The sequence below is a fragment of the Manis javanica genome, chromosome 12, assembly GCF_040802235.1.
Source record: "Manis javanica isolate MJ-LG chromosome 12, MJ_LKY, whole genome shotgun sequence".
In the NCBI taxonomy this organism is placed as follows: domain Eukaryota; kingdom Metazoa; phylum Chordata; class Mammalia; order Pholidota; family Manidae; genus Manis; species Manis javanica.
In genome coordinates, this window is record NC_133167.1 from 100,021,873 (window position 1) to 100,034,811 (window position 12,939).

The window sequence follows — 12,939 nt, forward strand, 5'->3', positions numbered from 1 at the left end:
GATCTCCCCATTTTTATTTTTTCCATTTTTCAAAATAACTATGACTTGACAGGTAAAGGCCGTCTGGAGGTCAGAGCCAGACAGGCATGGATTTCTTATCTGCTCCTCCTGGATGTACAGTCCCTTATTCCCTGTGTGCCTGTGGGTTTGGGATGTAAATGTGGCTTGGGAGCTAATTTTTCTGTACCTTCTCTGCTCTTTTATTAAGGAATTTCTGTATCATATATTGGTTGCTTTTGAGGCTAATCTTGTTTCTATAATATTTTCAGACCAAAAATCACAAAGCTTCTAATTAACAGTAGATGTCTAAACTTAGTTGTATTAACTGTGTATTGTAAGGATCATTAAACTTTTTCTCTAAAAAGCCAAGTAATAAGTATTGTAGGCTCTGCAGGCCATGCAGTCTCTGTCATGGCCACTCAGCTCTATCCCCTGTAGAGCAAAAGCAACCATAGACAATCTAGAAATGAATGAGCATGGCTGTGTTCCAATAAAACTTTATTTATGGACATTGGAATATTTCAGTTTCGTGAACTTTTCATATGCCACAGTATAGTATTCTTCTTTTGATTTTTTTCTTCAACTGTTTAGGAATATAAAAACCATTCTTAGCTTGCAAGCCATACAAAAAACAGGTTGCTGATAGTTTTTGATCCCTAATATGTGGATGTATTAATTAGTTGAACTCATTGAATTGTTGATTTATTTCTAAGGCAGTAGACTATGGGATATTTCTGAAGTAAATATTTGAAAATTTTTCCCATTTCTGTAAGAGGTGAATCCATAGAAAAGATGATAACGTGTTTTGCTGCTCTGGGTTATTAAAATTATTCTTTAAAGAATAGCTAGAATATTAGTTATTTGGGTTAACATTTCAGATGAGATTTAGCAAATTGATGATAGATTATTAGATCTCTTCTACTTTGAGAAATAATTATTTCTCATTAGGAGAGAAAATATTTCCAAATTTTGAGATTTTCACTCTTCTCTGTGCTGGTATATCCTGTTAAAAATATTTCAGAGCTAAATTCTAGCTCTTATAGTTGGTAATATATACTCTCATCAAATCTTTACCATGGGCTCCATTTTTTTCCTGTGCCCTTATTCTGAATTGAGATAGTCATGCTCAAATTATGAAGTTACAGCTTCTCATAGAGAGGACAACTTTATATGGTGGTCTGTTTTTCATTCATTTATTTACATGTAGGATAGAGTATTTAAAATAGAATTATGTTCAATATAAGAAATGTTATTTGATTACAGGTAGATTTGGTGATGTCTCCATAAATTATTTACATATACTAAGTATGTACATACACATATTGTGTGTGATATATATGGAGCATTTATATGTAGTAATCCCTAAAGCATGCATGGTAAAGTTATAAAACTATGACTAAACAGGTATACTGGGGACTCATCCACGTTCTAGTCCAATAGCCCATTACAACTATTTTTTTCTCAGTCCAAGTAAGTGGCATTTTATCGTGGCTAGAACAGAGGCTGAACAAAGTGCAATAGGAAACAGCTACAGCTGCAAACAACTTCCAAGGGTTTCCGGTAACATGTGATAGCTGCAAAGGAAGGAAGTGAAGGGCGCTTACCTTTACAATGGCAGGAATTCATTTAAAAAAAAGTGTATATATTTGTAGTCTTTTTCCAAAGATGCACAGATATTTTAAGGAAGAATTTATAGGTTTTTCTTAGCTGTTCCTCTTGCATGTTTTTTATTTTATAGTGAAGTATGTTGTCCTTAAAGTCTGAAAGACCTCAAATAGTATTCGATGCCTTTTCTGTACATGTTGAAATGATGATAGACTTTTCCTCCGAAAATCTGTTTCATCTTGAATGCTCAAGATAAATTCTGTCAAGGAGTAGTCTATTTTTTCACATGTTGCTGAATATCATTTGCAAAAGCTATTTTAAGGACCAATATTTCAAGATTTTGCATTTAAGTGGCTTTTTTTGTTAACATGATATGAACCTTATAAAGTGGCTTCATTTTCTTTCTCTCTTCCCTCCACTGTAACTGATGTTTTTAGGAATGTTGATGGCAGTTCCCAATAAGTTGAATATGGCTTTCGATCTTAACATTTTAAAGCCATCAGTTTTCAATGAGAAATAGCTAGTAAGAGTTAAAACCATAAGAGATGTCTACAGATTTCAGGGTGCAGATTCCTGCTCAGCCACTACCTGGGTGACATTAGACTGGTCATTTGATTCATTTTATTAGGGTTTCCTATGGGACTCTGGAAGTTTCAACTAAATGAATTCTGAGCGCCTTTCCAGCCTCAGCGTCTCTGAATAGAATTCCACTTTTGGCTCGGAGCCTAATCCTGCCGGCACCAGGACTGCAGCGACGAACAATAGCTGCTCAGATGGTCGCAGCTGCCCAAAGAGCTCTGGATGGGCTGGAGTTAAATGCGGTCTTAGAACACCACCTAAATAAAGATAGCGCAATGCTACAGAGTATCTCTGAGCTCACAGTCTAAAGCTTGGAGGGGATGGATGTTGAGTGGTCACTACAGAAAAATTGAAATTTCGCCCTTGGCTTGTCCAGAAGGCAATCTGTTTTTAGAATGGGGCTGGGGTAGTGATGCCCAGCTTCCCGGCCTGTCTCGCCCAGCCCGCTCTGCCTCTGCAGTGCCCCTCTTGCCTGTGTTTGGAGGGCACTCAGTCCTGGCTCAGGATCTTGAGGGCCAGGACCACCCCATATTCATTTGTGTGTCTACCACAGAGCCAAGCACGATACTGACTGCCTGGTTGCTGCTTTTTGCTGCTTAATACTTCTTTTCCAGTTGACTGATTACAATTTTAAAAAATAAGTGAAATACATATGATTTCCATTTCACCTGTTGAAAGAAGTCTTAGAAGTTTGAACAGGAAAACAGTGTCCTTGATCTAGAGTCTGCCCCTCCCTCAGCCTGCAGAGCCCTCTCCTCTCTCCGCCCACTGTACGGTCCTCAGGACTTCAGCCGTGTGATCTTCCGCTTTGTTCTGAGAATACTTTGACTTGATTACAGCTGGCTGGGCACAGATCTGTTGACTGGAATGTCCCATGGAAAAGTTTTGGTTCTTAAAAAACTCTTATTACAGATCATAAATATTTGATCTATTTGCATTTGGACCTTAATTCTGTTCAGAAATCCTTTCTTTTTTCCCTGTACCTGCTGTCTAGTTGCATCACACTGCTGATGTTTCAGACCATTGTTTTACAGACCCAGAGCCTTCAGTCCCTCCTCAGCTCCTTGTCTTCACTTGGGCTTCGTAGTCTGATGCTCTGGGTTTCCTGAGCTCTCGGCACACCACCTTGCTAACGACCTTGACTAGGCAACTTACTCTCTGAGCCAGTAAAAATATTAATTTGCTTACTATGGTATAGATAATTGCCATATGTACATATATGAACTGAACGAGATACTGTATTCAGAGCTCACAGCACAATACTCTGGCACTTAGTAAGCCAAATAATGATTAGGGATGAGGTCATTTGAGGCATTGGTTAGCATTTGCTATGCAGGGGCCACCCCAGAATTCAGTGGCTTCAAACAATAATGGCTATACTGCAGCTTAGGATTCTGGTCTTGTCTAGGCATGGCTGATCTCCTGTGCAGTGAGTGAGGGTCACCTGGCTGGATAACTTGAGGCTGGCTGGTCCTGGATAGCCTCTCTCACGTGATGGATGATGGGGTGGTTCTCTGCTGGAACAGATGTGACTAGACTACACGTGTCCCATCATCCAGCCAAGTTTGAACTCTCGGTCTACAGAGCCCTCAGCAAGAGCTCTTATTTTTTTCTTTCTGTTTCTTCTATTTGCTCCACACACTAGTCTTACTGTTTCTTGAATGTAGTCCCCGTCTTCTAGCCTTCATCCTTGTTTCTGGAAAACGAGACTGTCTCTGCATTCTGAGTAGACAGTACAAAATAGTTGAATGAATGCATAAGCTGTAGTCCCACCTATGTGGACCTCCCATTATCATCTACACCTGCTAACTCTCTAATGTTCCCTTTTCTGTGCTACTTTCACTTTGTGACGTCTCTTTGATCTCTTGAACTTGGAGAAGTTTGGACATGATTTTTGGTATTGTGGGAAATGTCAAAGGATAAAATTTTAATTGAAGCATTATAGTTAATCAAACCTCTCTGTTCCTAAGTGGATTGTTCTCTAAATGCTAAAGTAGTATTGGAAAGCTATGAATAGCTTCTTAATGATGTTTATCAGACCCAGGAAAGTTTGGTTTCTTAGTTTCACATTCATGGAGTAAATTCATTAACTACTAGTTGGTGAGGAGATACTGTATTTGCTATCTCAGCCCCCCTTACGTTTGCAGTAGTTTCGGCCTATAGAAAAGGATGTTTTTCTAGGCCAAGGGAAAAAAGTTTTTGTCTTTTCTCTTTTTCATTTAATAGCGCTCTGCAGGAAAGAGAGAAAACACAGAGTTAGATGGTAGCACTTGCATTTGCATTTTTCTGCTTTTGCCCACTCTTTTACTTTTAAGTCTTTTAAAAAACTCTTTTTAAGGTTTTATTTTTCTAACTTGTTTTTTGGACTGAATAGTGATGAACTCTGGCTGCCTTGTTCTTTTCCTTTTAAACTTGGTATAAGTCACAGTTCAGACTTTATGGAGACTTGAAATAACATAATGCAATAAATATGTGGTGTCTTGTGATGGAAGGAAAAATAAACCCAGAACACCTCTTGTTAGGGCCTCAGGAGACTTAAATTCTAATCTTGGCTTTGGTAATGACTTACTGGTGATTTTGGGACAATTTAACTTCTCTTTGGTTCCACAACTGAGCTTGATGACCTTAAAGGTTTCTCTCCAGTTCTGAAATACATTCCAGAAGTGTATATCCTTCCAGGATATAGTAATAAGCATTACAGGTGGGCACACATGTTCAAGATGAAAGAAATGGATATACCTATTAGGATATTACCTATAATGGTAATAACATGTACGGGGTATATAGAAAAGGATTCATTTTTGAAATAGGTGTTTGTCAAGCAGGCAAGGCTGAAGGATTAGCAGGATTGAGGTCTGCAAAGTTACAGAGATAAAAATGAGTGTGAAATGAATTCTACAGCTAAATTGGCATAGCTGGAGGGTGGGACATTGGGTAGCATTTCCATTGTGTTCGGCTGTCGGTGTGGTTAATACTCTAAGGTAACGTGTAGCTCCAGAGACCATCCACAGTTTTCTGAGTATTTTCCTGCTTCCAGAGGAAATTTTATTTTTTCTTCAGGGTTCATTTTGTATGAAAGACCTGCAGGAAGCATTCATTTTCCCCTTGTCCTGGGCCTTCCACCTAATGCTGGCCCTATACCGTCCCTCCGTGTTGGTTAGCAAAGAAAAGAAAACCCAGTGGTGCTTTCGGTAGGCTTCCTTTCGGTAGGCTTCCTTTCGGTAGGAGTGTTGGGAATCTCGAAAGAAAGGTCTTTGTTGTCAGTCTGAAATAATCTTACAAGTTCATGAGTTACGTCTCATGTAATTCAAATTTCAGGAGCCGTGTGAGGCCTGTGGCTGCCGCAGTGGTTAGCTCGAGTCTAGGTCTTCAGCTCCCCTTGTGTCTTGAGTCACTTACTGCAAACGAGGCTCTATATTCACAAGCTACACCATCTGCTCTTCGTGACAATTACCTCTCCTATCTGCTTCCTGCCTCTCTGCCTCTCACTTCCTCTTCCAGGCTTTTCTGAGTTACATTGAGGAGGGAGAGCCTCCTTCAAACTCTCTGCCGTGGCTTCTGGGACACGTGGTTCTCTGCCCCTACTGCTTCCTGGGCTTTTCTGCCTGGATTCCTAAACATTGATGCCCTCTACTTCAGTTGGGCTGGCCCACCATTCTCTTTCTTCTTCATATCCTCTTCTGTATTTGTGGTATAACCCAGAGCTGTCTGCCTGCTTCCCCGCACTTCCAGTGTGTGCCTCCGAGTGTCTACTGGATGCCCTCGCCTAGACCACCTGTTGCAGCGCCCGACACACATCTCACCTGTAAATGCACGTCCAGTGCTTTCCTGTTAGCTCATAGAGAAGCCATGCATTTGTGTCCTTAGTCCCAAGTTTAGTGGAGTTTATTCATCTCTCTCACTCTAATCCATATTTTTAATTATGGTTTTAAGAAACTTTGGTTTTAAGAAGTTCATGTGCACACAGTTAAGTCGTTTTTTAGGGAAATAGAGATGTAGCAGTATAACCAAGATACACAGCAAGATCTATAAGGTAAAGTCTCCGGTGGGCTTTGTCTACACAAGAAGACATTGAAATGAGTGACTGTAGTGCCTCAGGGTGATGCCGTGAAAGAGCAAATTTAAAGAGCTTGGAGAGCCCAGCAGCAAGACCCCAGGCCAGGCTGTCAGGGAGGCCTCAGAAATGATGCTTAAACTGAGAGCAAAGGACTGGATAGCAGTAGCTAGGCTTTAAAAAAAAGGATGAGAAAAGAACATCAGGATGCATTGCATTTTAATGGAATTAATGTTGCATTTGCGTTAACAGAGGAGGGTTAATTTGAAGCAGAGCATGCAAATTATTCCAAACCTAGGAGACGGTGAGGTTTGCTCTTAGCCTTTATGTGAAATGGTGGTGTGGAGTAGGTACCCCCTCTTGTCAGCAATCTGGTGTACGCTGTGAGTAAACCGTCAAGTGAGGCATTTTATTTGCTCACAGATACCCATTCATTTGCTAAAGAAATGTATGTGTTAACAGATAATTCATGCAATGAATGATTTCTACAGAAGCAGAACACTGTTTTGCAGTGAACCTGCCCAGCTATTTGCCCCTTGTGACGTTGATAACTTTTTGATGGACATATTAGAACAATTACATGGAATAAATCACAGTGATTTCCTGTCATTCTTGAACCACTTAAAACCTCAATCAGAACGGATGTAAACTTTTGTAGTGACATAAAAGGGATGAACATCAAGCCTGTGCCCCATGAAGCCGCATTTTCACACCATTAAGCTTGGTGGAGCATTTTCCTTGAGCTTCTTTTAATCCTTATGTATGGTTTGGGGAAAAAAAAACAGATTCTAGCTTACAATTTAGCCTTTTATTCTTATTAAAAAGACAGCATTGTTTCATTGAATTGTGGGGAGCACAATGTTGACTTAGATTCTCAGTAACTAAGGAAAAAAACACTTGAAGTCAAATGAAAACACAATCCATTCATTTACAAACTTAGAGGAACACTTTGAAAAGCCTCTAATTGGTAGTTTTGTGAAATTAGTTAGGATCATAGGAGAAAATCAACTACAGTGATGAAGTCTGTTCATAAATACGAATTATTTGAAGTATTTCCCTGTGGAAAAAACACACAAAGCTGGGCAGGAGATAGGCTCACCCTAGCATTTGTCCTGCCACATAAATAAGGCTTTATCTGAATTCAGATCTGATCCAGAGCAGCTCAACATACACCTGCCCATTATCAACACAGGTTGTATTTTATGTCGGGGGGAATTTTGTTTGTATTATGTGAAATAACAAGAATATGTTTAATCAATTTTAATGGTCTTCTGGGTTCCAACCTACGTTGACAGTTTAGCAGACAGTTATTAAAGTTCTAGAGAGAGACCGAAACTATAGATTTTCTAATTTGATAGAAAAATCAAAGGAATGAAGAATGGAATTTCTTTAAGGATCATTTATTTTCCTCTTTTATTGGAAGTTAGATGATTATTATTTGAGCAGCCTTGCATACAAAGAAGGCATTGCTTCTCAAACTAGTTCTTCATTTTTGAGGGTAGATGATTCAAAGGTAATAAGTCATAGTCCATGTTAAATGTTCCAATGGTCCTTTTTAATATGGAGGAGATTTCTGTCAATTCTATCCTCTCTGTAGTCAAAGGAGGTACGTGCGCATGAGGCCGAAGTCCTGAGTTACCCCCTCTTGCCTGTAACAAATCTTTTCAGATGAAGTGTATGTTGAAAGTACTAAATAAATAAAAAATTCAACTAATTTGAGATTTTTCTGCTTTCTTAATACTTCTGTCATTTATCTAGTGTGTTTAAAAATCATTAAAATGATGAAGTGTAAAGTATGTTGTTCGTAAATAAAATAACTGTGCCTGGCTTAATCGTTTCTTGTCCTGAGACTAAATTAGAGGTTTACTTATACTTTTACACTCAGAGTGTGGTTTCAGTTACAGTATTTTGTAATTAACTTTATTTTAGGAGGATTAATGAACTTATTTTATAGGTCTCATCACAACTACATCAAGGAAACTAGACCGAGAGCAGCAAGAAGAACACATATTAGAAGTAAGCATTTCTTTCTTTTTAATTGGTTTTAAAAACATTATAATTATAAATATACTTATGGGAAAGAATACTCTTGTTCATATCAACTAGTATTCATAGCCATCTATATTTCATTATTATTAGTTCTGATTATTAATAAACAGGAAAAGAAAACATGGTGAATGTAGTTTATGTCACCGCATATGCCTTTGTGTCCCCAGAATACAAGACCACCATCTTAGGTTCCATTCACATTTTTGCACTTTTTACATGTGTGTGTGCACACACACAGAGCAAACAAAACTGAAACCGTATTACTTGGATTTTTTCATTTATGTAAGTAATAGTTTTCTGTAGGCCTTCTACGTCTTTTTTTCCCTCAGTATTCGAGATTCTTTATTATGAGATCTAATTAATTTTTAGATCTGCTTTATTTTAGACAATCTATGTTATCTAAATATTATTAGATCTATTAATATTAACTTTTTAACTATGGCTAGCTTGATTCCAGTTGTTTTGTTTTTGCTCTTCAAACAATTGTATTGTTTATGCATTTTTAAATTAATTATTATTATAAAGTTTGTGCCTTTAACAGTTTCCTAAAACAAAACGTTGAGGTCGGACACATGCTCCTCCAAGATGACCTTCTATGGGCTTCTTATGCTCATGGATTATTTAAAATGTCTTCTAGTTCTTGAAAGAAGAAACACAGCTTATCATTTGCTGGTTGCCTTGTTTCTGGTGCATAGAAAATACATTCAGGAGAAGGGATAGGAGTATTTAGGAGGTGGGGTGTAATGAGGACGCCACGCCTGACGTGATTGCTGGGGCCATTGCAGCAGACCAGGGAGAGGCTGAGAGAAAAGGCAGGCAGCCCTCAGCAGGGCAGATGGAGCCAATAAACCTGTTAGCTCTGTTTTTTCACTCACATGTTGCAAGCTATGTTACTTACTGGCTACTGGCTATTGAACCCAACGTAGCAACGGTTTGATGATGAATACTACAATGCATGTATGTGGCTATGTTTCTCTCCTAAAGGTCATGTGAAAACTGACCAGAAGGAAACATCTTTTGCTTCCTTTAGATCTAATAATAAAAAAATATCAAGAACATGATAATACTGAGGCAAAAAAAATTTTGAGAGGCTAAAATTCAAATAGTATTTGCAATTTTGTTTTATTTTGAGAGTCTGGGAAGGTAAATCGTGTACTTTAAGTAGAACAACTACTTTCCTTAAATGCTCCTGATGAGAACTGTCAGGATACCCTCACACTTCTACAAATAACAGAATTTACACCTACCGAGCTTCAAAAAGAAAATAGTTCCACAGAAAACTTAAATCTACTTTAATGTTTTTAGTGTTTCACTAATTAATTTGGAAGGATGTGGGTGAGGGGAGAATATACTGGCGGCAGCAGTTTTAAAGTACACACTGAAGGAAAATACATTTTTTAAGGGTGACATTGTTTCTTATGCCTGTAGAAGCATTCACCTAAATCATTTACGTAGACTCAGAGTTACTTTATATTTCTTTTCTTGAAAACCTCATTTAATGTGTTGGTCTTCAATTTAAATGTTTATGTCCACCCTAGTAAACATGGAAAACTTATGCACAATAGAAGAACAAAACATAGTAAGATGAGCTTTACTGGTATTAAAAGGCCTGCTGCTTAACATCTATTTTAAATTGATGATTTGACTTATTTCATTGATGAAGCTTAAAGATGACAGATTTATAATGCAGTATGTGGAGACTTTACGTACTTAGAGTATGTTATTTTTTAAAGACCTCTTTAAATATTTAATAAATGACTATTTAATACATCTTCAATTGTTTTGTTGTTGGCTTAAAAATACCAAGTTTTTGGTAGCTTAATGTCTGGGACAGTCACATGCAGTTACAGTCTTGCAGGTAGGCGGGGCAGTGGAGTTAGGGGAGAGAACAGGGGCTCACGGGGCTTCTTGCAGCCTTTGCCTGCTTCCTGAGCCCCAACCTGAAAATGGGAGAGGTTGTCCTGCCTTCTCGCAGGGCTGTTGGCAGAAGAGGGGATGGTGTGTGTCACAGTGCTGCGTGAACAGTAGAGGTTTATACAAATGGTGATTGTAAGTAAGAACAAAGCATTCCCTTGTTATATAGCATATTTTGAAAACTCTTGATCTGTATTAAAAACAGGTTACTGTGACAGACAATGGCAGTCCCCCTAAAGCAACCATTGCAAGAGTAATTGTGAAAATCCTCGATGAAAATGACAACAAGCCTCAGTTCCTACAAAAGTTCTACAAAATCAGACTCCCAGAGCGGGAAAAACTGGAACGAGAAAGAAACGCCAAGCGCGAGCCTATATACCGTGTTATAGCTACAGACAAAGATGAAGGGCCCAATGCAGAAATCTCCTATAGCATCGAAGATGGAAATGAGCATAGCAAATTTTTTATTGAGCCAAAAACTGGAGTGGTTTCATCCAAGAAGTTTTCTGGAGCTGGAGAATATGATATTCTTTCAGTGAGTTAAGATCCCGTCTTTGAATTTCTTACACACTTCATACATCTAGTTTCTTATCTCTTACAACTTTACTCAGTAAACGGTCTCAGTGTTTGTGACCTACCAATGGAAAAGATGGCTTTGCTTTTCCCTTCTCAGCTGTCACTGTGGTTATTTATGTTGAGTATGGCATGAAGAGGTTGCTCTTTTTATCAAGCATTAAACACATGGAATATAAAAATACAGACACTGAATGTTTGAAATTGGTGCAGTTCAAGAGCAAACCAATCCATGCTTCAGTTATGGGATATAACTTCTAATTTGCTGGGGGTTTTTTTTATCCCCTTCGCCTGTATTTTATAGATTAAGGCAGTGGATAATGGTCGCCCCCAAAAATCATCAACCACACGACTCCACATTGAATGGATCCCCAAGCCCAAACCATCCCTGGAGCCAATTTCATTTGAAGAACCATTTTTCACCTTTACTGTGATGGAAAGTGATCCAGTTGCTCACATGATTGGGGTAATATCTGTTGAACCTCCAGGCATACCTCTTTGGTTTGACATCATTGGTAAGCATTTCTCATGGTTTTTGTTGTCCTTATGTAGGTTATCCTGGGAAGAACCTGTCTGTGGTTTTCTGATTTTTGTGCACATCTTATAATTTAAAATTGGGAATAAGACCTATAAGTGGAGAATCTGTATTAAATTGTACCATTTTGATTGCAGAATTTCCACAATATCCATCATGTTAAACTTGTTTAAAATGAGCTCTCTTTAGGTACCGTATCATTAATAAAAAATGTGGTTTTTTAAGAGTGCATCAAGGAGTTACAGCGAAATCTAAACATTTTGGTCCCAAAACACAGCTTCTTAATTTTTCCCTCTTTATACATAACATATGGCACAGTACTATTTTTAATGAATATGATTTGAATGTTTAGAATAACTATGCCTCTGTGACTGTCACATGTCAGTATTTCATAAGGAATAAGCTTAAAATTTTTAATTGTGTAACTTAAAAAGTGTAGTGCCAACTATGACTTTCTAAGTTTCATTTACCTCATTTTCCAGTAGGAAGCAGGGTTCGCTAGATTAAATCATCTGATGATAAAAATCACATGCCTAAGCCAATCCCTTTTTTTGGTCATTTAATTTTGCTTAGACATAGAATGAATACCCTATTACAGCATACTTTAAAAAACATTCACATTAGACTTTGACATCTTAGTTTCTTAAAATTCTGTTTCTTCACTATTTAATCCTAAGGATGTTCAAAATCATGTGTATTGCAATACATGTCTAGCTTCATACCTCTTTCCCTTTTCCACTCCTTAGCCACCTTACCCCCAAATGCTATTCCAGGTAGTTGAAGCTGAAGACAAATGAGCTGCAGGGGCCACAGGGCAGGTGGAACTTTTCTTGAATTTTCACACTAGACAGGCCGTTGTCCCAGTTTCCATCCATTGTGTGAGATTGCTGATGTCATCACCTATGAAACCATTAGCTTAGTTTTAAAGGGAAAAAGAGATAATTTTCATAGCTAACTATTTTCCCAGTTTCAGTCCGTCATATGAGATTGTTGATGGCATCAACACTTACAAAACCGTTAGTTTAGTTTTAAAGGAAAAAGAATTATTTTCATAGTTAACTGTCCTCGCAATTTCAGTCTATTGTATGAGATTGTTGATGCATGTTATCAACACCTGTGAGATTATTTTCATAGTTACCTACATCAGAATAGTTTGTTAGCTTCCCATTAACTCCTCCCACACTTCCAGATGAGCCGGCTCCGCCGTGCAGTGTCCAAGCCCACCGTGTAACGCTGACTGCACTGGGAACCGGTTTGATTGACTGCTCTGATTGCTCTCCCTTGTTCTGTGCTTGCTTTCCATGCCTGCTTACTTCTTTTTGGCTGTGCCAGGAGACACTCTTGCTAGAGAAGTGTTTTACATCTTTCAGATGACTTGTGACCCGAACTGTACAGCAGAAGGTATCTGCTGAGATCACATAATTTGCCTGAGATTATGAGATCTAAAATAAAAGCATCAGTTTAAAGATTTTTTTATTACCAGTGACTGTCTTTCATTGCTCTTTCTTTACATAGTGTGCACATGGTCACCCATACCAACCGCAAACATACTGACTTCTAACGCATCCCTAGATCCTTATTTTTAGATTCCACTGAAGACTGTGTGGTATGTGTGTTGTTGTTTACTTTT

The 12,939-nt window shown here is 38.3% G+C and overlaps 1 protein-coding gene across 10 annotated transcripts in view; it reads left to right on the forward strand.

Annotated features, from left to right (window-relative positions):
* The window catches only part of FAT1 (FAT atypical cadherin 1), a 116,721-nt gene that overhangs the window by 62,957 nt on the left and 40,825 nt on the right, over window positions 1–12,939 (forward strand). For 8 of the 10 annotated variants that reach the window (XR_012124019.1, XM_073219122.1, XM_073219123.1 and 5 more), the window contains exons 4-7: window positions 8,193–8,254; window positions 10,407–10,736; window positions 11,079–11,289; window positions 12,642–12,710. Coding sequence is in view for 9 of the 10 variants with exons in the window: in XM_073219122.1 (XP_073075223.1) it covers window positions 8,193–8,254; window positions 10,407–10,736; window positions 11,079–11,289; window positions 12,642–12,710 (672 nt within the window). In the remaining variant the exon portion in view is untranslated. The remainder of the gene's footprint in view (window positions 1–8,192; window positions 8,255–10,406; window positions 10,737–11,078; window positions 11,290–12,641; window positions 12,711–12,939) is intronic. The other 2 variants (XM_073219125.1, XM_073219128.1) reach the window with 1 other exon arrangement.